This window comes from Necator americanus, chromosome II (assembly GCF_031761385.1).
Source record: "Necator americanus strain Aroian chromosome II, whole genome shotgun sequence".
NCBI classification, from domain to species: domain Eukaryota; kingdom Metazoa; phylum Nematoda; class Chromadorea; order Rhabditida; family Ancylostomatidae; genus Necator; species Necator americanus.
The window spans coordinates 35,501,731-35,527,886 of record NC_087372.1 but is presented as its reverse complement, the minus strand read 5'-3'; the positions used below and the strand labels follow the sequence as shown (position 1 = coordinate 35,527,886).

General features: G+C 38.0%; 4 protein-coding genes across 8 annotated transcripts; 2 read left to right on the top strand and 2 right to left on the bottom strand.

Annotated features, from left to right (window-relative positions):
* Positions 1-6,143: 6,143 nt before the first annotated feature.
* Positions 6,144-6,998, top strand: RB195_020484 (uncharacterized protein; the record flags this gene model as incomplete). Of its 2 annotated transcripts, none has more annotated exons than XM_064188798.1 (1): positions 6,144-6,998. In XM_064188798.1, one exon carries the CDS (start codon positions 6,144-6,146, stop codon positions 6,996-6,998), a length of 855 nt encoding a protein of 284 aa, XP_064044679.1. The 2 variants fall into 2 exon arrangements, with proteins under 2 accessions (XP_064044679.1, XP_064044680.1); XM_064188799.1 differs by having other exon boundaries at positions 6,216-6,998.
* A 147-nt stretch (positions 6,999-7,145) lies between these two features.
* On the top strand, positions 7,146-9,015 carry RB195_020483 (uncharacterized protein; the record flags this gene model as incomplete). 3 transcript variants are annotated; one of them, XM_064188797.1, is made up of 4 exons in its annotated part: positions 7,146-8,228; positions 8,282-8,425; positions 8,658-8,767; positions 8,841-9,015. In XM_064188797.1, the coding sequence occupies 4 exons, from the start codon at positions 7,146-7,148 to the stop codon at positions 9,013-9,015; spliced, it is 1,512 nt and encodes a 503-aa protein (XP_064044677.1). The 3 variants fall into 3 exon arrangements, with proteins under 3 accessions (XP_064044677.1, XP_013292373.2, XP_064044678.1); XM_064188796.1 differs by lacking the exon at positions 7,146-8,228 and having other exon boundaries at positions 8,330-8,425; positions 8,658-8,802; positions 8,858-9,015; XM_013436919.2 differs by lacking the exons at positions 8,282-8,425; positions 8,658-8,767; positions 8,841-9,015 and having other exon boundaries at positions 7,146-8,276.
* A 15,741-nt stretch (positions 9,016-24,756) lies between these two features.
* RB195_020482 (uncharacterized protein) lies at positions 24,757-25,059 on the bottom strand (the record flags this gene model as incomplete). The annotated part of the gene is made up of 1 exon (XM_064188795.1): positions 24,757-25,059. The coding sequence occupies one exon, from the start codon at positions 25,057-25,059 to the stop codon at positions 24,757-24,759; it is 303 nt and encodes a 100-aa protein (XP_064044676.1).
* A 100-nt stretch (positions 25,060-25,159) lies between these two features.
* On the bottom strand, positions 25,160-25,886 carry RB195_020481 (uncharacterized protein; the record flags this gene model as incomplete). 2 transcript variants are annotated; one of them, XM_064188794.1, is made up of 2 exons in its annotated part: positions 25,160-25,510; positions 25,545-25,886. In XM_064188794.1, the coding sequence occupies 2 exons, from the start codon at positions 25,884-25,886 to the stop codon at positions 25,160-25,162; spliced, it is 693 nt and encodes a 230-aa protein (XP_064044674.1). The 2 variants fall into 2 exon arrangements, with proteins under 2 accessions (XP_064044674.1, XP_064044675.1); XM_064188793.1 differs by having other exon boundaries at positions 25,476-25,886.
* Positions 25,887-26,156: the final 270 nt, after the last annotated feature.

The window sequence follows — 26,156 nt, the reverse complement described above, 5'->3', positions numbered from 1 at the left end:
CGTTTAGGCCAACCCATTATTTCACCATGTGAAACCGAATCAACGATTGAAGACCGCTTCCGAAAAAAATTAAGGCGGAAGGGGAATAACAGCGCTTCTGTTTCTCAGATTTGTGACGTAAAGAAAAACAAACACGTTATTGTTTTTCTTTGAGCTCTATTGGAACGATTTACCTTCGCAAAAAATCCGAATCTCGAATCCCTTTACCTTCATACCAAGAGATTTATTAAGAAAAACAGTTTATTCTATTTCCCATACACTCGTATAAGAGGCACTTCTAGGTCCTTTACGTTTAAATCTCTGGAAGTAAGGAAGGAAGAAGTCAAACTGTTCTGATTCTTTCAAAATAAACACAGAATCCCTAAATAAACATAATAATTGCGATGATTTTCAAGATGAAATTTCTCAGATCTCATATTTGAGTTTAAAATCAATTTTCTCTTCTCAATTAATACATAGGTGATCGAAATCCATTTCGATTTTCTTCTGACCAATTGTTTTTGCTTAAAAAACGATGGTTTGCCATTTTATGCAATTACGATAGCGAAAGCACTCTGGAATATTCTCCTACGGAAAGCCCCAAAAGTCTTTCATTTCTGGATGAGATTAGCAGCAGCTTAAATGCTGAACATCATCATGTGAAACAAACAAAACGAGCAAAAATTGAAAAAAAGATGAAAATTAATTTTAAATCTTAACCTTAAATTTTTAAACCCGTCAATTACGTTAAGTTTGGGTGATTTAGACATAAATGTTTTAGCAAAACCCGATTGCCATTTAGAGACAACATTTTCATAATTCCTTTTTCATAAAAATAGAAAAAAAAACAGCTTTATGTAGCTTTTAGTTTTCTGAATTCCACAATTTTACACGGTTTCACAGAAATTACTTTAAGTTTTCTTTTTTTCTCTCGAAGATTGTCGACAGTTAGAAGAACGTTTTCTTCGGTTTGCACCTGAGACTGTCCGTGACTGTCTGAGAATTGTTGAAAGAAAAAAAAACGTGGTAGCACTGAAAGATGTAAGTAGGTACTATTTCCAGGCAATAATTTCTCTCGCATAAATCTCGGCGAAGTAAAGAAAAAGAAAAAGCGAAAGTTACAGTGGAGAAACGCATCACACAGCGGAAATACTGACTTGCACTCGTTTTAGCACTGGGAACTCATTTCTGCAATGAACCGGCTTGGTCCCATAAGAAACGGTGCCGTTTGATCGTGTTTGTGTCAGCCGACTGACTTTAATTTTGCCAGGAACGGCTGGGAAAAGAACTCACCAATGGGTTTTCTTGAAGATTTATTCTACTTTCTTATTCTATTCTACTTTCTACCTCTCCGCAATGTTTAATATAATTACAGAAACCGTTTCTGCAGTGAAATGCAATTGGCTCAACGTTTTAAGCATAAAAGATTTCGCAGTTTGTTCCCTACCACTTCACTTATAAAAGTATTCGAGAAATTCCCAAATAAAGTGTATTTTTCACATAGTTCTGTTTTTTTTTCAACATTTCACATACCTTTAATTTATATTTGTGATTAATGTGATTTTTGCTGGGTGCACCACCTGCAATCCATACATTGTTCTGATGGGAATAAAGAAAAGTAGCAAATATGACTATGACGACAAGAACATGAAGAAGAAGAAGAAGAAGAAGAAGAAGACGAAGAAGAAGAACGCAACGCTCTCGTGGAAATCCTCGTAAATCAAATTGTAAAATGGTATAATTAGTCACGTGATCTGCTTGTTTATTTTATGCTAAATTAACAATAAAGATGAAAAGTGTAATGTACTAATTGACGACAAATCGGAGTTCGATAAGGAAGAACTTTGTACGGAAGAAATTTTAAAAAAGTTCTAAGTTTCCCAACTTTATGTTTCACCTTTCACTTTTCAACTTTAAGTTTCAATTTTTTAGTGCTTTAACTTTAAGTTTCAACTTATAAATTTCTCACCTTTAAATTTTTTAAAGTTCTTTTTTTCAGTTTTTTAGTTTTTTTTTTTAGCTTTTTTTTAAATGCTTGTTTCATGTTTGATGTTGTTTCAGGACAAATATTTACGTTGTAAAACGTAAATATGTTCGTATGTTCAAATTTTGTAATATTATGTAATAATTTTATTTACCAGTTATTGCAATAAAGTGTTAATAGAAACTAAGGAAGTCGAATCAAAGAATATAGTCGGGTAATGACGTTTTGAAGCCCAGTGCAGTTACGTAATCGAAAGGAACCTAATTTTCATGTCTTGAATTAGAAACCCAAACCTAAAAAAAAGTACTGTTTTTCGAAAATAGACATACAATTACATGAAAAAATTATGCAAATAGAAATTATACTTATAAAAATTGGCAGTTTAGAGTAAATGAAAAACAGGACTGAACATAGCAGAAATGAGAGCGTTTTTTCTCACAGGATTTCAAGAACTTAGCGGTATTTGGTAAGCGGAATTTGTGCAAAGAAAACTACAAAAAATACTTTTTTTTAAGGTATGCACTTTCCTGGTAAGCTAAATTGTGCTCGATAAGTAGGAATAACTGAGAACCTCATTTGAGGTATTTGATGCTAGTCCTTAATATTCTATCACCATCAAAAGAAAAATAAAACTTTTTGGAAAAATCCCCTTAAAGGCATCACCCAACGAATCTGAGGTGGTACGGATTTCAGGTGGAGTATTCGTATACGGGTTTGTAGATTATGGAGAGGGGGATGATTCCGTCTATTTCTTCCTAATTGCCATAAAAAACGGCCCGGAAGATGCAGTGCCGCACAAGGCTGGCGCGCTCCAATCGAACTCCTTGTGGAAAATATAAAAATGCCTGAAGCCGTATCTTCCGGACCGTTTTATACGACAATTAGGAAAAAATGGACGGAATCACTCTCCTCCCCATGATCTACTGTACCGTATACGAATACTCCACCTTAAATCCGTACCACTTCAGATTCGTGGAGTGATGCCTTTGAGAGCGGCATTAGGCCCGAGTTCGAGATTTCGTCAGAGTTTTACTCCAAATTTCAAAGTCATAAGAACCGCTTTAGAATTTATATAAAGTTGATTTTTATAATATTTCTTTTAAATAAAGCATTCAGCAAATTAATTAGCACTTAATTACTTAACTTTTACTTTATTTCAACTTTTTTCTCTGCGCGAAATGATGCATTGAATATTCTTAAAAAATATTCTGAAGAATTGAAAAATGATTCGATGAGCTGAACAAGAAGAATTGTTCACACTCATGTGAATGGAACAAACATATCCAAGCAGTGAGTATCATACCGTAACCGTAAAATTAACAAAATATCTACATAATTGCTATGCAGCAATTATTCAAAATCTATTTACTCTAAAATAAACTAAAACGACTACAGTAAAAGAAAAATACCACAGTCACGTATTCTTTCTGGTAATTTCCTCCATGCATTTATTAAATTGCGTGATTAAATCTTAAAAAAGGAAACAAGTATCTAATTGATCTAAAAATAAAGTACATGCGGAAGGAGAAGGAAAAGAAGAAGGAAAAAGAAAATAAATCGATTGTGTAGAATCAAAGATATTCTTGAAATAAACGTAAATTTAAAAATATAAACATGTAAACATGTAAGTGAAGTGTGGAGATTTTCTCCTATAAATCTACGAAAATTTATTTACCCAATCATGGATCAAAAAAAAAAGAATCCACGAAGACTTGTTCATTCAAAGACATCTTATTTTTATCGCATTTTATCACAAAATCGCACCCCGATATGAAATCAAAGGGAAACTGGCCTGTTTTTTTTTAATTAAAAGGAGATATTTAGGATAATCAGTGTTGAACCATTTAAAGGTCCCATTCTATTAATAATATTGAAATGAGATTTCGAAAAAAAAAGTCTAGTTGTTGCCAAGACACATGATTTCGTGTTTTTCGACGAACTGCATTTCCACAGAACCTTCAAAATCATCCCCTTCAAGCTAGTTATTATATAGTACGTGGCTTCAATAGAACCTTAACTAACCATTTTCACAAGAAGCAGTTAAAAGGAATCAGTTCGAGCAAAGAGCTTTGATTCATGGTGCTACGTCTTGAATTCCTGGAAATTGGAAGGCTACTTTACAAAAAAAAAGGATTTGGTGAAATGTCAGCTCAATAATCAAAATTTTCACCACTAAAACCTTGTTGACATCGAAAGAAACATAAATACAGGTCCCAATGCTAAGATTCGAAGAAGAGAGGATTCGGAAAAATACAATGAGAGTTGTTCATTGATGTTTATTTTTTTATATTCTTTATATTATATATTATTTATGCTTTGTAGTATAAATTATTTATATCTTTATATTCCTTTCATTATATTTTATATTATATTCTCCTTATTATATATTATTAATTAATATTGGTTCAGGTAGAGATAATCAAATTAAATTTTCATTTCGAAGCGAAATTTACCTATCTATTCATTTTTCGTTTTATATAATATTTAAAAAAGATATATGTTATTATATTTTCATATTTTATTTTGACATTGTCTATCTGCCATTCATGCAGGAGAAAGAGATGAAAAATGAATTATTTCAGTGATGATAAAAAAAAGAAATGAAAATATCTATTTCGATCACTTCTACCTGACCTAATACTAATATAATAATTTTTTTTAATTCTAAAAATATTTGTTTCATTGTTGAACGCCATATAGCGTTTTCCTTTTAAGGAAATGATCTGAGTAATGAAACTGTCGAAGAAATGAGCGGCGAGGCATTACGTTAAACCGATGAGGGCATGATTTTTTTACTTTATAATGTTGTTTTTTTACCTTTTACCTTTACGTAATTTTTTTACCTTTTTTACCTGAAACGTTTACGTACCGCACGTAGTAGATGGTTGAGAACGTATCGGTGACGCCGCGCTTGGTTCCGTGTCTATCCTCGAGTTGTGGATGAGGGCGGAGGCGGAGGTGAGTTTTACGGTAGCGCGAAAGCAAAATCCCTCACAACGACGGGAAACAGCAAGGAAATTGCCGATTTTTTCTTTTGAGTTGTGCAAGTGTTGTAAGCCCAAAAAATTCTCGTCCCCGTTTACTGTCATCGAAACAAATTCACACCAAGAAAAAAAAAATGTTTTCACACGGCTCTCAAAAAAATTCTTCACACGACGCGCTGGAAAATCCGTAAACGTTAAAGAAGAAAGTAAATGAATACGAGAAAGTACTATTTCTAATAATCTACTTACAGTAAAATTTTAATTAATGTCAGTAAATTAATTTTGCGGTAGCAAATCAAAGACGAAAATTTGTCCTATGAGCTACAATCACAATTCGAACTATTTCTAGGGAAAATTAGAGGTATTTCTGTGTTCTCAAATCATAAATGTATTCGAAATCTTATTCTGAGAACAAAAAATCCAGATAAATTTGCTAGGAAATTCTCCCCTTCTACAACTTAAAAAGTAAAAAAAATATTGAAATTTGCTGTATTGTTGAATTTTCTTAATATCGCTCCTACAATCACGCAGTTGGCGAAGAAGTATGCCCATAAATCGCAAATGGAAAGGGAAAAAATAGGAAGAAGGGCAACTTATCTTAAGAAATCAGCAAAAAAAATGCCACGGGAAAGTTTGCAGCCATGCGAAAAATTCTATTTCTTCCCGATGAATGGACATAGTTTAACATTTAATGTATTGAATGCATCAATAAATTCTATAACTCCAAGTAGATTTGACAGCTGCTATACAGCTATAGTTTTCCGTTTTAAAAAATGCACAAAACAATTTTTTTCTTTGCGTTCAATTCTTTAAAATAATTTTTAATAATTTAACAATTTTTTTATTTACCAATTTTAACAATCTTTTTCTTCCCGTTCCCGTCAAATGTTTTATTTTGCTAGTTCCGAAAATTAAATAACACTGCCCTGAAAGTCTGCTGCAAATCCTACCTCACGCCTCAAAGCGGCACAGCGGTGGCCCTGGCCGTCGGGCAGCTATGGTGGCGAGACTTCGTCTCGGCAGGTTCAACCATGCCACAAAGGTGTACGGCTAGTAGCCCGGTCCTTGGGCCAAGGCTACAGGCTAGCTAAGTGAGGAGGTAGTGCGACGATTTCGGTGCCAGGCTGCTAGCTTGCTAGTGCGACAAGCCAACCGAGGACAACACCCTCCGTTGCGCCATACTGCTAATGTCTACTATGTGTTCTTCAGAAGCTAGGGCGTACCCTAGAAACGACGCGCATTGTCCTCGCCCGGACCACGTGGCAAATATGCGAGGGCTACCGGCTAGAGGACGGAGCCGGCCAAAGAAGCTAGTCCGCCATCGCCAGCAACAGCCAGTGCGCTTGGCAACACTTAACGTTGGGACGCTTACTGGAAGAAGTCGTGAACTGGCAGACAGTCTCAGAAAACGCCGTGTTGACATATGTTGTGTACAGGAGACTCGCTGGAAAGGCTCCAAGTCAGGGGAATTAGGCGATGGCTACAAGCTCATCTACCACGGCACATCAAATCGCAATGGCGTTGGTATCATATTGAACGAGTCGTTTAGAAATAGCGCCACAGCGTTGGATCGACTATCGGATCGCTTGATGGCTGTAAAAGTAGATACAGGAGAAGTGGAATTGCGAGTCGTATTTGCTTATGCGCCACAGATGGGCTGTAGTGAAGAAGAGAAGGCGTGCTTTTGGGAAGATCTGGAGCAGTACGTCCAATCCCTGGAAGGCGAAGAAGTACTTCTAATCAGAGGAGACTTCAACGGACATGTCGGTTCTCGGAAAGACGGGTTCGAGAGTTGTCATGGTGGATACGGTTTTGCAGCTCGCAACGACGACGGGTTGCGAATCCTGGAGTATGCTGTTGCAAGTGACTTGATCATTGCTAACACGCAGTATCGGAAAAGAAAATCGCATTTGATCACGTACACCAGCGGTGGTCGTGAAACAAAAGTAGATTTCTGGATATTACGTCGACGAGATCGCCGACTTCTGCAGGATTCAAAAGTCATCCCGACCATGTCGCTGCCCAACACCATCTGCTCGTTATGGACTTGAAAATCCCCCGTCCAAGGAAGAAACATCCAAGAACTGAAACACAGCGCATCAAATGGTGGAATCTGAAGGATTGAAAGCAGGATTGAAAGATTTTTCGCGTCCGTGGCTCCATCTACACTTCCCCACCCTACTCGTAGTGTGGAGGAAATGTGGTCGTCTACTTCCAGCGTTATACGCTTGACCGCGGAAAACACTCTGGGAAAGACGACTCTAGGTAAGCCAAAGGTACAAAAAGCTACGTGGTTTTGGAACGAGGAAGTTCAGGCGGCAATTCGTGAGAAGAAGTCCAAGTACAAGCTCTGGTGGAGGACGCGTCAGACTGAAGATCGGGACGCTTACCTAGCGGCAAAGAGGGAGGCTAAGAAGGCAGTCTCCAAGGCGAAGTCGGACCGCTACAAGGCTGTGTACGACATGCTTGATACCAGAGAAGGCGAGCGGGCAGTGTATCGTTTAGTCAGAGCACGTCACCGCTCAACGTTGGATATGGAGCACATCAAGATCTTTAAGGGAGCTGATGGAGCCGTTCTGCACCGCTCTGGTCAGATCCTGGAGAGGTGGCGAGAGTACTACAATCACTTGTGTAACGAAGAGTTCTGTCATCCTCCCATCCCAACCGTTCCCAGCGTCGAGGGTCCTGTTCTACCAATTACTGCCGTCGAAGTCAGTGCTGCCCTCGCAAAAATGAAGTCTAACAAGGCAACCGGTCCTGATGATGTCTGGAAGCTGCTAGGAGATCGAGGGTCCGTGTGGCTCGCAACTCTATTTAACAAGATCGTTGCAGAAGGACGGACTCCAGACGTTTGGCGAACTTCCGTGACCGTGCCTGTCTGGAAAGGGAAAGGAGACATTGCTGACTGCACCTCGTACAGACGACTGCTCTGCCATACGATGAAGGTTTTTGAGCGTGTCCTGGAAGCTCGTCTGAGGAAAATTGTTAGCGTTTCAATCAACCAGTGCGGTTTTGTGAAGGACTGCAGCACTATGGATGCTATCCATGCTGTCCGAATCCTCCTGGAGAAACATCGAGAGAAGAACCGCAGTGTGCATCTTGCTTTTCTCGATCTCGAGAAAGCTTCCGACCGTGTCCCATATGAGCTGTTATGGATGTCCATGAGGCCGCATAGAGTACCAGAAGAATATGTGCGGAGGACGAAGCTGCTTTATGCGAAGCCTACCAGCGTTGTACGGTGTGCTGCTGGAACAAGCAGGCCATTCCCTGTACAACTAGGGGTTAATCCCTCTCACCTCTGCTGTTCACACTGTGCATGGACACGATAACGAAGGAAATCCCGAAGCAGCATCCGTGGACTCTACTCTTTGCCGACGATGTCATGCTCGCGTCGGAGTCTCGAGATGATCTTCTTAAACAACTACAGTCTTGGAAGGATCAGCTGCAGCAATATGGATTGCGCTTCAACACATCAAAAGTGAGTACATGGAGTGCGGACCAAGGAAAGAGGATGGTTCAATCCGTGTCGATGGCACCGAATTAAACAAGGTGAACTGTTTCAAGTACCTTGGATCCAAAGTGACTTCCACAGGCGACATTGACCAAGAAGGTCGAGCACGTGTTAATGCGGCATGAATGAAATGGAAAATGGCAACAGGGGTACTGTGCGACAAGAAAGTCCCTGTTCGACTGAAGTCGAAGATCTACAGGACGGTTGTGCGTCCTATTGCCCTTTACGGATGCGAGTGCTGGTGGACGACGAAAGCCTTGGAAAGAGTGCTGCACGCTGTGGAGATGCGGATGTTGAGGTGGACGATAGGTGTAACGCTAAAAGAGAAAGTATCCAACGACACTGTACGTTCCGCGTGGGAGGCCAAAGATTAGCTGGTTAGACCGTGTGAAGCTAAAGATGATAGATGCACGTTTGTGTACGGTTGTACGGAATGGATAGAACCAAATGGAAGACAAGAAGCGGAAAAGCGGACCCTGCAACAACCCGGGACAAACGCTAGGAAGAAGAAGAAGAAGACTGCTCTGAGAGTGATTTGTAAACGTTTACGTCGATGAAACTCTTAAAACACGTTAAAATTCGCACTGGTTAACTGTTATGACCTTAAAGTGATTAAAATGTTTTTTTTTTGCTAATCATTCCGCTTTGGGATCCGCCATCACGTTCGACTTCAATTCAGAAGCGTTTAAGGTTTACGGATACGTGTGAGGGCTAACAATGACTCGCTGGGGGTTAAGCAATGTACCAATTCAGTGTTTTTATCCTCCCAGGCATGTCCGCAACCAACTTATCAACCCCGGAAGAACCCCCCGAAAAGATTGGTTGACACCAAAGCGGTTTCGAACCATCGACGGTGCAGTGAAAATCGGACCACCTACCAACTGCGCTACTCACCCTCTCCAAGGTGACCTCCCAGCACAACAAACTTTTTTAGTTCGGCCATCAGTGCTTAAACGCGCTGGCTGAAAGACATTTATGTGCTACTATTCATAAAGTTTTTAAATTAAATTAAGTTATTAATATTATTCATTTTATATAATTATGTATTACTATTATTACAATTAATTCATTAATATCAATTATTTTTTTTATTATTTATTTCTTATTATAATTAATATTATTAAAGATATTAAACGGAACATTTCAAAAAATTAGGTGACATCGTTAATCCCTATCTATTATGGTCTTGCATAAACTGAAAAAGTTAACCTCACAAAATTCATGGAAGATTTTTTTGGAAGATCAGTTTCTTGAACAGGTTCGATCCGACACATTTCTGAAAAAAAAATTTTTTAGAGATGGAAATAGCGTTGTTTACAATAGCGTCAAGCAAACACAATTATGGAAAAAAAGCGATGCGATGCGAATTTTCCATGTTCCCAGTCTCAAAGCTCATCAACTACGAAAATCTACTAGAAATATGTGAAAAATAGAATAAAAGAAGTGGGAGAAAATAATAGAAGAAAGAAGTGGGAGAAAATAATAGAAGAAGGAATGGTCCCCTCAGGCTACAAGGATAAAGTTTAGGGACATCAGGAAACTGGCGGATAGCACGTGTTAGTACAAAAACAAAATAAAGAAAAATTAAATAACGGTTATTCCGACCAGGTGCTGCCAGGAAAAACAGTTCGAATGGAAGAGGAGATAGCATAAATTCGCAGAAATTAGCAGAAAAAAAACAACATCCACTTTTGAAAATCTCTGAAAAAATATAGTGGCCTTGATGGAATCATTTATTCCACTAATTTAAGCCTGATCGTCTTACTGACTTACTGAGAGACCTAGCGCCGGTAGATAATCACCTATTTATGCTATGAAAGGAGGAGAATTTTTTTTTTCAGACGACTTTCCTCCTCGGAAAAAGGCAGTCAGCTCAGTTTCTCGCTAACATAAAAGCGAAATCATTCAAGAATGGGATGTTAATGAAGATGTCGATGAAAAATGGATGAATCTCCTGCAGCAAGAAAAAAAAAGAGTATAAATGAAAGGTTGTTCTTTGAATCAGGCACATCTTCTTGAAAAATCATCGTCGCTGCGAACGCAGTGATTTTCTTAACAACCGGGGACGTACGCAGCAATTACCACACCTATGCGGCAACGCGTGTGCTTCAATGTGCGAGGTGAACGTGAACGCCGCGGCCACGCCACCATTTCCAGGAATTTCCGAAGGGCCGCCCTCGCCTAAAGAGAGCGTATTTTTAGCGATAGAAATTAGCTAATCTGAGGATGATGAGGTAGTTACCCGAGGTAGTTACATGTACATTTCAACATGTGTCTTTCTGAGAATTTATTTCATTTTAATGTTATATCACAATTTTTCCTAACGGTACTTATTAGGTTCAATACCATTCAGAAAACTTGTTTCATCGGATTTTTTCCGCTACTATTAATTTGCTGCTATTCACCCGATGAATAGAATTTTTCAGAAGTAGATCACCAAGAAATTATGTATATTTCACTCGGATTCGGAAAATCGGGAAATTTCTCGTATCTAATACTGCTATACTTGCGTCGCGTGGTAGCGCAGTCAGTAAGCGGTTCGCCTGTGTGACTATGCGATCGATGATTCAAAACCGCCCTAGTGTCAACCAACCATTTGATTCCTCCGTGGTCGATAAACCCTTAGTGTCTGGAAAGGAAAAAAAAAACACTGACTTGACACATCCACGAGGCCCCTCAAGTTATTTTAAGACTGCGTACGCATTCGCGAACCTCAAGCAATTTTGAATTGAAGTCGAACGTGGAGCAGCATCCCCGAAGGGATTAATCAACGCCGTGCACTCTCAATTATTCTGTGATCCATACAGGACAACTTGTCCAGAAAAGCTATTCATAGAAAGCTCGCAAGTTCTTGAAACTTTTAGCTTCAAAAAAAAAAAAGTTTAAAATACTTTAAAAAAAACCAATACAATTACTTCGATGTTCGATGCCACGAGGTTCGAAAGGGAACTTCTATGGATCTCAGCCGAGGTTAATGACCAGGAATAGCTAAAACTGGTCTGAAAAATAGAATAACAAAGAATAGCAAAGAAAGGCACATGAATAGGAATTACATATGTACTCCTTTAGTTACCTTATTTTATTTTTATTTTATAGAAAAAAAAGAAGCGCAACTAAAACGATAAGTTAGTAAGGCCCTATACAAATTCCGGTTATATTATCCCTATCATTGTGAAAGTGGATAAAGTTTCTGGCATTAATCAATCCGCTTGGGATGCGCCCCCACGTTCAGTTCAATTCCGGATCGTTTGAGGTTAACGAACGTGTAACTGGCCCAAGCAATGGCTTCCGGGGGCTAGCCGATGTGTCAAGTCAGTGTTTTTCTCCTCCCAGACAAGTCTGGTACCAATTTATCCGGACTCCGGAGGGATGAAAGTCTTGGTGAGCACCAGGGCGGATTCGAACCTCCGATCGATCGTGCAGGAAGTGGGACCTCTAACCGCTACACTACACTCTCACATATCATTATGAAACCCGGTATTAATTCTGCCGGAAAAAAGCTAGCTATCAAAAGCTAGCTTGAGATTACTCTTCCGGAAAGGGCAAAATGTTACCTTTTTCTTATCTAACATATACTACTGTTCCTTTTTATTACATCGTCGTTACAATCCCTTTCATAAACTTCATATATATTAAAATGGCAAAAATAAATTGAGAAGTGGTAATTGCTTTATTCTCAAAAAAAATAACCAGAAATTTCATTGGAAGGGAAACAGTAGAAAACCCTCAAGTTCCGTATAAACGCGGAAAGGAAAACGTTCCGTAATTATATACACATGAGAAATTGGCTAGAACAGCTCTGCTGTAACTGAAAACCAACAAGCAGCGACGCATTGTTTATTCTATATTGAATGTGAACGAGAAATGTTTAGAAGAAAATGAAATATAGGAAAAAAAGCAAAATGAGGGATTTAGAAAGAGTTATTCCAGGATAAAAGGGAAGGTGGACAGGTGAATATTCGGACTAAATAAAAGAAAAAGAAATGTTACATAAAAATTAATAAAGGAATAATAATAAAGAAAATTATATATAAATATACAAAAAGAAATAATAATAATAAGGAAATCTTGTCAACTGAAAGAACTCTGCAAGAGATATCTACAGTCAAAAGCTGTTACCGTATCCAAAAGGTAAAAAAAGATAAAAATAAGAAACTTCTGTGAGTGGTGGTGTGGTGGAGAACTGGTTCCGTGTATTCCTTCCATGCTGTATGTTCGCCGCAGTCCTTCTTCGCATAACTTCGCGTGGCCACATTAGTTAATGAATTATTTTAATTATTTATTATCATTTATTGTCATTTATTTCTATTTTAAGGGATTTTCAACCTCGGAGAAAATCTTTGCTTATGTTGTCCTACGGAAAAAAAACCTTTTATGGTTTTCCGTCGATTTTCAACTCGCTATGATCGCTGAATACTCGAAAAATTACCAAGTTGATTCTATTTTGGCTGATCGAGCATTGCTGATTTGAATTGTGGGAATCTATCACACATTCAGGAAAAAAACTCGACAAAAAAAGAACTTTCCCACTGTGTGCTGTGACTTTTCATTAGTCAATAGTCTAATTTGAAATAGTCACTCACTCGGATCACTTTGAAGATAAATTTAAATTAAATTCAAATAATAATAATTATATTTGAAAGAAATTAGTCCCTCATCTTCATAATTAATCTTAATTATAATTAATTAATCTTTATTATTTTAGTAATCTTTGTATAAGGGGAAAAGAGTACAATGTAAACTTACCGTTTCCGTATTGCTCATCATATGACTCGAATAAACTATGGAGGATACCTCAGTGAGACTGTAAACGCCCGTAAGTCCCGTAATGAAGCGCTACAAAAGAATGACAAATGAGTTTAAAAAAAAAGCCTGAAATCGCTCATGCATTCAATTCCATATGAATTAGAGAAGAAGGAACACTTCATCCTTCAAATGCATCCAATATTGGGAAAAAAATAGCAAAAACCAGAATTAACCATCATAGGCGCAACTATGCCAACTGTTATGGATTTGGGCGAACCAGAATATGTCCACTACGAGCTAGTGTAGCGCAATCGGTAAGAAGTCGGCTTGCTGCACTGCACTATCGATAGTTCGAAACCGCCCCACTGCCAACCAAACTTTTCATCTCTTCGCGATCACCAAAACGATCCGAGAATTGTCTAGAAGGATAAAAATATTGACTTGATCGATCGAGTAACCTCCACAAGTCATTGTAAAGCCTCACAAACGTTCATAAACCTCAAATGATTCCCAACTGGGATCGAGGGAGTGGGCGCATCCCATGCAGATTAATAAACAGTAGGCATTTTCAGACTTTTATTGTTATTCAATTAATTTTTATTATTTTATCTTTTTTAAATATTATTTCTATTCAATTAATTAATTTAGCATAAGTATTTCGCCGCTTTTTTCTTCCTTAAAAATTGGCGTTCTTTTTTTGAATTTTTTATATGAAAAATAATCTTCTATTTTCAACTAATAAAAATGCAATCGATAATCATTTTCACATTCACTATATTATGCTCTGGCACTTTGAGAATGATTAGAACATCATTTCGCAACCTCAGTGAACTAATAGTCATATCATTTAGAAATTTTTAGAAAATTAAAAATTAATTAATAATAATATCATAAAAAAAAATTCCGCTCCCACACACCCGACTGCCTTTTTACAGTGAGCCTCTTTCGCTAACGCTTTGAGTGGAACTTCCGGCAGAACGCAAGCGTTCTTACTTTTGTCGTTTTTTTTTCACGAGGATTACACGATTCACCCCAGTGACGAGATTCTTCGGGAACGGTGTTTGCTAATTCAACTGCCGGAAATTGCTGAAAATTCGAACACATTTGGATTTTTGTTGCCAGAGAATTCGTAGGGGACCCTTTACAGTCAATTTCCATACTTTCCCAAACTTTTTGGGATGACGAGCTACGGTCGAAGATTCACGTTGAGATCTTAGGCCGAAAGTGCCCGGCTGTTGAAATCCTACGATTGACCTCTCCGTTCTTCCGCTGCGAGGAATTGTATCGACCGATTTGAACTTCTTGAATCATCTTTCAACTTAGATTTTGCTGCTGACTGTTTCTTCGTCGAAAAAATTCTTTGAAACACGAAACGACTGCACTGGATGCCAAATTTTCTCGAAATGCTAAATAAAATTTTAAAAAATGAAAATAAAATAAAAATAAAACCAAAAAATAACAAAAATAAAATAAAAAATAAAAACAAAATATGACAAATGTGGATATGATTTCCCATAAAATTTTCACGTAATGAAAAGAGCAGATCATTGTTGTACAAAAAAAATCAAATGAATCGTCAATTTTTAAAGAAGAAAAAAGGGGTCAAAAAAAAACGCGCAATGACTACGCACCCACCCAACATAATGTCTAACATACGAACATTTGAATATAGCATATAAATAAATATTCGTAATCCTTTGTATTTTGTCAAATTTTGTTTGTAAATGGCAATCTGACTATACCGATAGGAGTTATGAGTTTACTGCATTTGTTTGTATTGCAAATATTTGAGTGATCATTCAAGCAGCACTGAATTGATATATTTCCTTGATTTTTATAAGGTTAAATTTTTAAAGCTATTTTAAAATAAGTTTTTAAGGTTCACATATAGTCAGAACACGTGAAAATCCGCAGGATTTTCATTAGCGTGCACGACAAACTTTTGCAAGAATACAAATATTTGTAAATACTAGTATTTTCAAAAGTATAAAAGTGAAAATACAAAGCATTTGTATTTTCACTTTTATACTTTTATGTATACATCTATTTGTGCATTTTTTTTCCTCTTCAGACGCAGTGATCCAGAAACGTCAGTTTTCAACCTGTATCTGAAGTGTACTGAGGCGATTAGACTGAAGAAATGAGGAGAAAAAACTGAACCAAGGGGTAAGACTTAGGACCGAGACTCAATATGGAACTAAAAGTAATTTTCCCAAAAAAAACACATTTTCTAAACAGAAACACAAACAAATGAATACTTCTCCTCTCATCCTATGAGAATGTATGGAATGAGAGAGGAATAAGCACATGAAAATTTCACTTTTTGGTTGATAGCATTCAGCGGATCCACTAAGCTTTCAGGGGGAAAAAAGCTAAAAGGAATTTTTACAGAAAAGAAGAGTGAGATTTCTCGAATAGAAATCTTCTCGTCAATATTTCTCCGATAACGTGACAAAATTGAATTGAACGAAGAAATCTGAATTGAAATGAAAACAGAATAAGCACCTTTCTTTTCCTTTCCGAGGGTTTTTCTTCTTTTTTTCCTCAGAAAAAAACCCTGAAACGGATCCGTTAATTTTCCACGGCAGAATGGAGGGAGGATCCGGTGCAGACGACCAAGATACGCGGAAACGTAACCCGTGTGGTCGGTTCTAGTCTCTTGATCGAGTCGTGTGCACAAAGTCGATGCCTGATCTTTCCAACGCGACCGTGACGCGTCCGTCAATCGCAACGTATCGGCTTATCCCTCGCACTACCACCTCTCCCTTCTTCCCTGATTGAATCAAATTCACCTCCGGGTCCGGATTCGGTTGAAGACATCCGACGCGTCGACTATACGTCTACGAAATGTGCTAAACGCAAATATTCGTGACAATTTCTCTTCAAAATTGAACTCCGCCAATCTTTCCAAACTCTGCTGCCGGCTATTTGAAAAAAAAGACATTTAAAGTTTATTTAGTGACTTAAGTGTAGCTCAAGGTGTGCTCTCCCTCCTTATTTCTCTCTTTACATGAAAATTCCACTGCAAATGCGTAGATTTTATCCATTCATCTTTACATTTTGCACATTTTGAGCCAGCTGCTCGTTAAGGAGCAATTAGCACATGGTAAAAGTGCTGATTGCCTCTATCATATCTCTCATTATCCAAGCAGGAAGGGGTTTCTTTTGATTTTACAAGAAAAATGTCTAAATGACAATATTGAGTAGCTTTACTAGAAGGTTCACACACTTTAAAAAAAAAAGTACGATTCCAGAAACCAGGAAAAGAATTTTCTTTGCTTCAGCAGTGATTTTTCTTCGTGTACTACTTGACATCTTCATCTCTATTATATATGGTAGTATTTTTTTTGTACGAACTACCGCTCTGAGGACTAATATGAATAATTACGCGTCGTGTCGCGGCCGTCCACATAAACATAAGTACTCGCGCACTTTTAGACACTACGCACAGCGTGATTCGAATCCGTAATAAGTCCAGGGAAGTAGGAATGACATGAAACTACGCAGAAAACATGGCAAAAATAATAATCGAAAAAAGTCAGATTTTTCCTTCCAGAAACGTTTCTACGAATCCTTTTTTAGATGAGATCTTCCATCCGTAAAATCTACCGTAGTGGCTTATCGAGGCGCAGCACATAAGCATTCAATTAATTGCTTGTAAATCCATTTTAAATTGCTAAATAAGCTTAACTAGGCTATAAATGAATGGTTCAAAAGAGAAAACAGCGAAAAAAATCCTACCGATTGCGAAATCCCGAGAAAGAAAATTTTCTCGGGGAAATTTCACATGGTCCCATCTTACAGTTGAGGTGAAATAAAAAAGAAGTTGAAAGATAAAAAAGTTTTTTTTTAAATTTAAAAGCTTGAAACTTAAAATGTGACGGTGCTATAACTAATTTGAATATATCAAGAAGAATTCTGAGTGATCATATATGCGCAGCTATGCATAAAAATATGAGAAAAAAAAGTGAAAATTTGAAAAATAAATAAACAAAAATAATCTTATATTATACTCTTCCCGTAAAAATCTAAATTAACTAATTTCTTACTAACCAATTTCTGTTACACTCTACTCGATATTTCACTCGATATTTCATTAGAAAACTGTCTATTCCACAATTATTTTTTAATCACTACCGTATCCTCCATCAGTATCGAAGAAGAGTTCCCAAAATCCAAGCAATTTATAAATTCTTTTCTTGTAAAATGTCCTATAGAAGTCCAAGGACTTGGGATCAAATAATGCCTGAAGGTCCGTTTTGAGCTCATCCTCATCAACAAACTAGCGTTCTTCCAGGTGATGAGCCAGAGAGTACAAGTGATAGTCGGTCGGAGGAATATCCGGGTAATGTATGGCAGGCGGACGTATGGCGAAGGATGGTTCAGCACGAGACTGCGCTGCTTCATCTGGCGATACGTGAAAGAAGAAAGCTTTTCTCCATAAGTGCGATGAGGAGGAGTCGGACCCTACTTGGGTGAAGGAGTTTAGCTCATTGGGTGCAGGTCAAGTGAAGGGGGTCCTTTCGCCAACCGTCCATAAGGTGAAAGGGGTCCGACTATTGCATCCATGCTTTCGTCTGTATCCGTCAAAGCTCTGCAGCCATACGGTCCAGCTGCTCCCAGTACTTTTCAGCGTCGATGCTGGAACCACATGCGGTAGAAGCTCTCAAGGTGTAACTTCCTTGACATCGCACCAGAAACAGAACGTGATCCCCTTGAGCTCCGATCGAGGCGTGGTATGTGCGTGATGGTATGCACTCAGACTCCTAATCGCACTTAGGTACGAGGTAGAGGAATAGTACCGCCCGAAACAGTCACCAAGGGGAAGCATTAGGTAGATAGATGGATGGAGTACCTTAGGGTAGGTTAGTAATTTATAGCATTAAGCAAAAAGGTGAATTAAATAAATTCATAGAGCGAAATTTCTAAACTGTAACAGAAAATAGTGGTCAGTCTAATATTATTACATCAGCTATATTATAGTCAGCCTAATATTACATTACATCAGCTCTCCTCCCTCCTAGACACCGTATTTTCAATAAATAAATAAATAAATAAATAAATAAATAAATTTCACTGTTTGCTCTAAACTGATCCGAAAACTTGACTGTTCAGATTTATACAAGCTTTCAGAGATGACCCTTCTTTCGAGCGATATTTTTGATCAGATCAGAAGGACGTGTTAAACAAAGAAACAAACAACCGAGGCGAACGCGTTGCGGGCGCTTGAGTCAATCTAGGATTCTTTTTTTTTTCTTTTTTTTCCCCGTTTAATCGACTGGTTGTGAAATTGAAGAGAACAGAAATTTACATGTAATCCATGTGTTATTTATCACAAGCATATTTTGATAGTTGTCAATTTATTTCTCAAGAGACCCTGGAAAAACTACGATGACTATAATATGAGCTTTAGGTATGAAAAATTCCCGGCTAACCATATAAAAGTGACACACACCCGATTTCTTGGTGATTCACTCCAGGAAAATTATACTCACGGATGGCTGTATAAGCCGTACAAGTAGTAGTGAATAATAATAGTACAAACAAATATAAATCAGGATTTTTGAAAAGTGAGCGACTAGTCTCAAGGACTTATCGAAGCATGGGCAATCCTTTCCCGGAATGAGATTTTCTGCGCTTTTTTCTATGTGAGTAGGCGCAGAAATCCAGGAGAAACTGCGATGTTAAGGAAAAACGAGGGGAACATAAAATGTGACGTAAGGAAATAAATAAAACACAGAATTTTGCTGGAACAAAAACGCGAATAGAAGAGAGAGCAGTAGCAAAAATCAGAAATCAAAGAAGTCAACAAATGAACCAGTCATCAAAAAAAGAAACGCGGACAAATGATCTCTGACTTAGGGAAAACCTGTTGCCGGCTCAATCTGAGATAATGAGCGTCACGAAGAGGTGAGGAGTCGATGAGAAGACGGCCGCGCCCCTGAATGATTTCTGAAAGATTCTCGCTCGCCTACACATCCGAATTACTAATTTCTAGAGCTAAGCTCTGGAAAATATAATGAATAGACGGTCCCTGCTTTTTTCACATATACAATAAATCCTGGAAGATTCCAATTTAATTGCGAAAATATGGGATTCTCGTTAAATAACTCGCTATATGCTATTTAATGTTATTTTTAGAGGTTTTAGACGTGGTTATTTAGGAGAAAAATATGGATATGCTTCCGATGTGGTCGACGCTGACCTTTTTTCCCGACATCGTGATTCATCACGCCTCCTCATTAAGGGGAACGAGGGATGATCACGATCGGATACGTAGGGGTACATGCTATTTTAAAAATAGTTGCTAGCTTTTTTTTTTCAAATACGTTTCCAATAATTATTTTACGCTCACTTCTGGTGGAAATCCTAAGAAAAAATCAGCACGCTAAAGTTAGAAAATAGTGAAAAACATGAGCGAATGTAGGCCTCGAACGGAAACTTCTGAAAATGAGAAAAGTGCTTGAAAGAAAACAAAAAGAAAGGAAGGAAATGTTAGTGTTGCCTATTTTCTAGAAATTTCTATAGAAATAAGAGAAACGAGAGATGCAAAGAAATAATCAACAAAATGTTGCACACAGTTACTGGACTAAACTTACAAGGTTATAAGGATTTAATGAAAAATTACGCACATATTTCTCACGTCTTTTTTTCAATTTTCCTCACAATTTTCCCTACACCATGTTGATAAAGAAAAACACTGGGAAATTTCATTCCCCACTGATTTGACGTAATTTTTCATCCACCTTCAAATCACATGCCATTCCTACTGTAACAAATAAGTATGTGAATGTAAACAACGCGATTGTGCTGCTATTTCAAATCTCATGGGATAAATTTTCACAAAACTTATTTCCTGTTCTAATGAGATGAACAAAACTAAAGGTTTTGTTTCATCTCAATAGAACAGGAAATTTTTAACATACATAAAATAATTAGAACTTTGAACGGTTGTTGTGAATGATCGTCTATGATCTGCTATGTGACTGAATACGAAATGAGGTGTATAGGAAGGAGAGAAATGAAAACAATTACTGAATTCGTTAACGTTCCTGGTGGATCGCTAAGAGTTATTATTCCTTCTCCATAATTATACTAGATTATCGTCTCTTACGAAGAAAAAATACGATGAAGGGAAATCACAAGAGATCTTTGGAGTTTCGACACCTTTAGACATCGACCCATTGCTAGGTAATTTCCTTATTTATTTATTTATTTATTTGTCTATTTTCTTAATCCATTTATTTATTTATTTATTTATTTGAAATCACCCATAGTTGTGCCATAGAACGAAAACAAAAGCGGACAGAGCTCAATAGAGTTCCAACAAATTTTACTCAGAAAAACACTTTTTTTCTTTTTAGACCGATTTTTCTGGATAAAATTTAGGTGAAATTGCGCATAACGTTGCCTGTTGGGTTGGTTTCCGGCTACTTAAATAAGAAACTCCCGGTTACGGGAAGGGAGAAATCCTTACACGAGATCTTTCCTCCAAATCCAGAACGCTACAATAGAATAACAGTAACCACGGTCTGGGTGAAGTAATGTCTTGAGGTTATTCTTGCTCGCTCCTCTGACACGCGAACGGACGATGTCAGGCCACGCGGTACTTTCTGACACTACCTCAAACTTGGATAGTTAAACCAAGTTTTACCAATTATTAACAAAATCAACAATAAATATCAACAAACGGACAAATCCCTATATTCACAAAATTGATCTACAAACAGAAAAATGAATGAATAAATGACAGATGCTACCGTAAGGAAAATCTGCAGAATAGACCGGAAACACTGACTACGGTACGCGTGAACTTTTTTGCACGCGTCGATGTTATTTCATGACGCGCATTCCCTAGCCCTTCTCTATTTAATTTCTGAGTAATGTAACTAAACACACGCGTTTTACATACCAACATACGCCAAACTATTGAATACATTAACCTTTAACAATTATCATTAGTCGTTCGGCGACACTGACTGACCAACGTAACCGAGAGCGAACGAGTCTGTCAGCGAGGGGGGACCCTTCGTGAAGGGGTGTTTAAGAACCACAACCGGGAAGGCTCTTTAACTTTGCTATCCACGAACGCCCAACCATAATTAGCAGAGAACACAGACCAATTATAGGGACGAACTCTGAAAATGATTTTGAAAAGAAGAAAAAAGGTAGAATTCCTGCTAGTTAGTGAGCCATAAATGAGCAAAAGAAAGAAAAAAAGAAAAAAAAGTAAAATAAAAAAGTAAATATTATATAAATAATATAGTAAATATGAATAAGGACTACAATAAAAATTGTAATCTACATAAACACGAATCAAGTTTTTTTATTTGGATTTTTGTGATCATTGTTCGAGGAGAAACTTGTTACTTTTCTTTGGAACAACGGAACTTTAGGCTTTAGGCTCATGCATAGAACAGTAAGGACAATTAATTTTAATTAAATTAATTAATTACTTAAATTTGGATAGCCTGTTTTTGAATATTCACGAGTTCGAAGCGGACATAATTTCAGCAAGAAATAAATTATTCTCTTAAGTGGGAGAATTCCCAACGGAAGAGATAGTTGTTATGCAAAGAGCAACATTTTTATGATAATGTTGTTTTTTGCACAAAGTACTGTATGATTTTGAATGAGAGGAGAAGAATTTCCGCTAAATTTAATTGTTTCCGCACATTTTAATGGATACAAATAAATTTAATAGGAATTCAGGCAATATCAGAGATGGATCGACATGAGCTCGACTGCGATATCTTTAGAGTTAATTTCCGAATTTTTTAGTTTTTCCTTGATATTAGCTCTTAACGAGAACTTATTAAAACATTAACCGAGTACATCTATGCCCTATGGATCTAAGATGATTTCTCTAGATCCACTGACTTTCGCTAGGACAACATTTAAAAGGTTAAGATGACGAGGTTGTCGTCCAAGAATTGGAGTCCCGTTGTCCTCGCCTGGGTTAACGGCCAAAAGTTCAAAAATGCGGAGGAAAATATAAGTGAATAGCGATTATAAAAAAAACTAGCTGCCAAGTTCTCGACTGGGTTGGTATGGTCGCTACGGTCACTTGAAAAAAATCCACAGGTTCATAGTTCTGGCAAGAGGGAGGTTCGCTGTGACTCCGCGAAGATTGGACTTCAAAGATCAGCTTACAGAAATCTTATAGAAGTTGTTCAAAGAGAATTTGAATTTTTCCTGTAGGGTGGTGAGATTAAAAAGAACGTAGTTTATCCTTTTGGATTTTCAGGCCTCCACAGATGCAAAATTGCCGAATTTTTGACCGGGAAGAAAGAGGGGATGCTGTAGCGCAGTCGGCAACAGGTTCCGCTGTAAGTGCATGATCGGAGGTTCGAGTCCGCCCTGGAGCCAATCTATCCTTTAACGCTAAGCACTTTATCTTTTTATTTCTTTTTGAAAAATCAGGAATCATAGTAATGGCTATAAGTTTGGAACTCAAGTAACTCAGCCAAAACTTAGTATTCACCTCCAGCAGATGTTCAAGAACGATGGAACAATGTGACGGAAAATATTTTACTTGTGAAAAAAATCGTATCGATTTCAAGCGATAAAAAAAATTGAAAGTAGAACATAATCGGCGTACATAATTGATCTAGCGCTGAATTTTCCCTCTTCTTTCTGAACTCAAAGCAGTTCAGGGGAACATTGGTAAAAAAAAAGTCGGTTCTCGTGAAATTGCTTCGAAAAAAAGAAAATTCAATCACTTCAAGTGACCGATAGTGTTGTTGAGTTGAACTGACGGATAGAAATCAAAATGCGATTATTTTTAAATAAACATCTATTGTAGATGAATGCTTACCACCTACGTTCTAATCCAGAAAGAAAGAGAGAGTGAGTAATTTCCACTGGTGAGGTATTAGTTCCTCCAGTAAATAACAAGGTTTTATTGCAGTTTTTTTTGTTCTTTGGGAAGTTAAGACGAAGAAAACTTCTTTTATCCTAGAATAGACTCCTTTCACCTTTTTCACAGCTGCCTAACGCCTTTCCTTTTTTTATGATAGATATTAAATGCGTGGATTCTTTCCCATCTTGTTGTTTACGACAAAAAGTACCCCCTATTAACAGATTACAGCAAGAACCTTGCTGAAAAACTCGAAGAAATATGCATGTTTCATAAATATAACTATTTAACATTTTTATAACTATAATATATTTATGACTTTCCTAGTACTTTTACCCTTAAAAGGTTCCTCACACGTGATGAAAAAAAAATGAAATACGTTTCCCAGTATTAATTAAGCCAATAGGATTCAATAACAAACTTTTTCTAAACACGCAAAATGAGGATTTATTGAAAAACAAGCACTTTTTGGGCGAACTACAACCTCTGATGCGTACATAACCGCGCAACGGTTGCCAATTTTCTCCAGCTGCTCATGGCAGGGACATATGAAAAAAGTGAGGACATGCATTTGTTATTAGGGAGAGATTTTTTCGATGGAAAAGATTTTTTCGTGCCTCCTCACATTCCAACCATACGTCTACGGACAATTTTTTTCTTAAAACTTAAAAGGATAAAGGATAAAGGATGAAGGATAAAAAATAAAGGACAAAGTGCATAGCGCTGACTCGTCCGTTTAGGATCCGACTACGCGTTCCATCTGAAATCCGAGAATAGTTAGAGGTTTATTAGATTTACGAATATATCTGCATATATGTATAAATATATGTTGCAGGGATTGTCGATATATCAAGAATTTTATCTGTTATTATTATTGTTATTTTTATTTTTATTGTTTTTATTAGTATTTTTATCCTACCAGACAAGTCTTCCAAGCTCCCACCACTGCCCTTACCCTTTTTAGAATTAGAATTTTAGATTAGAAAAAACATTTCATCAGGATGTCATGAAAATTTTCAGAAAAAAAAATGGATTCCATGACATAAATAAGGAAATGTTCGTTGGAGCACAAAAGTTGTACATTGATGGTTGGTTGGACCGAAAACGGATATGTAGGAAGGCACTCCATTAAATATCCATAAAGCTGAGGAAATGGGCTAATGACATGGGAATCATCATGGGAAACGGAAATAATCCATGTTATTAGTTGCTTAGAAGATATTTAACTGAATGAGTATGAGGGAACAGCTATATGGTTTATGATGATGCCATTCTTTTTATTTGAATGTTTTATCTCGAAAATATTTCTTTTTTTTCTACCCATTATTTCTCTTTAAATTATAAATTCAAATTTCACGCAATTCCACTTTTTTGAATGTGAAAAGCTCTCTTCAGGAATGTAAATAGATTTTCCCAGGATCCTTAACGCCCTCACTTGACTTACTTGATTTAATCGGTGGGCTGGTTTCATCGCCTGATGCGATTACCTGCATCTGAGCCGAGGTGTACCGTCCTTGAAGACAGCTCTGTCCAACCTTCTCGATCTTCTGCGAGAGCTTGCACAGAATCAATCCATTCGTCGCTATTCCATATTCTGCGAAACCTTACGTCTAGGCCTATCCACGCCGAGTGTCCTCAGGTCCTCTTTCACCACGTCAATCCAGAACTTCCGTCTTCGGCCAAGTGGCTTCTTTCAGCTCGAGCCCGACAAACTCCTCAGAACTCGTTGAACAAGGCGATCTACCGGCCTCCTTAATATATGACCAAAGAAGCGAAGACGATGCACTTTAGCCACTTTCGATGGCGGTGCAAGATGCTGATGTCTTCCACGTGTCATCTGCCGGTATACCACATCAATTTCTGCGTAAGGATCTTCATTGTGGCACACCCTAGGCCAAAAGTAGCCAAGTAGTCGTCTGAGCAGCTTTCGTTCCGTGCAGTCAAGCCTCTCCATAACCGTTGATGGTAGAGCCCATGTCTCCGATCCGTACATCATGATGGGGCGAATTGCGGATAGGTAGACTCGCAGCTTGACTTCGTTGGTGATGGGGGTGGATCACAGGCATTCCGGTAAGGAGTTAAATAGAGAAGTGGCCTCAGCGCATCTTTGCTGAACATCTCTCTCGTAGCCTTCTGTTGTTCCTCAGCGTACAGCACAGGTAACAGAGCTCATCGACGAGTTCTATCGGTTGTCCGCCCACCCTGATTCCCGTTCGAGGTCTCGAAGAGATCCACATCTGCCTGCATTTATCAGGGAATAGACGTAATCCATACGCTGCAGCCAGCTTCGATACAAGGTTGACAACATGTTGAAGTTTCGTACTGCTTTCCGCGAATATAGCAACATCGTCAGCGTACTCGAAATCAAGGGATGTCGTGATGGTGCTGGAATGATATCGGTAGGACACTGATCTACTGTTCTTCGCATAATGTCGTCGATGGGGAACCTGAACAGGAAGGTTCCTGCCTTACTCCAGTTACCACCTCAAACGGTGGTGTACATCCGGCTGCTGTTCGAATTGCAGCAGTTGTTCGCTGATTGATGTAATCAAGCAAGCGAACGAACTTTCCTGGTACTCCATCGGCGCGGAGCGCGTTGAGTAGGCGGACTCGGTGAGGAGAGTCGAACGCAGCCTCAAAGTCCAGAAACGCCAATTGCCCTAGCTTCGAATATCGTTGCCAGATTTCGATCACTCTCCTGACGATGATAACCTGGTCACTCGTAGATCGGCCAGGACGAAAGCCAGCTTGCTCGTCGCGCGTTGTTTCTTCGCGATGTTTAATGAGTCGGTCCAGGATAATGCGCTCCAATATCTTGTACATAACGCGCAGCAAAGAGATTCCTTGATAATTCCTACGGTCCGTGACGGATAACTTCTTGTAGAGGGGAATTATAATAGCGTGTCTCCACGAATCAGGTATCCTTTCGTCTATCTATATTGAACGGTTGATCTTTGCCATCTCACGAATCCCAGACGGAGAGAGATATTTCAGAATTTCTACGCTAACCCCGTCGTGTTCACCAGATTTTCCATTCTTCATCTTTTGAATACAGACTAAAACATCCGACTGGGTCGGTGGCTCCTCGTTAAC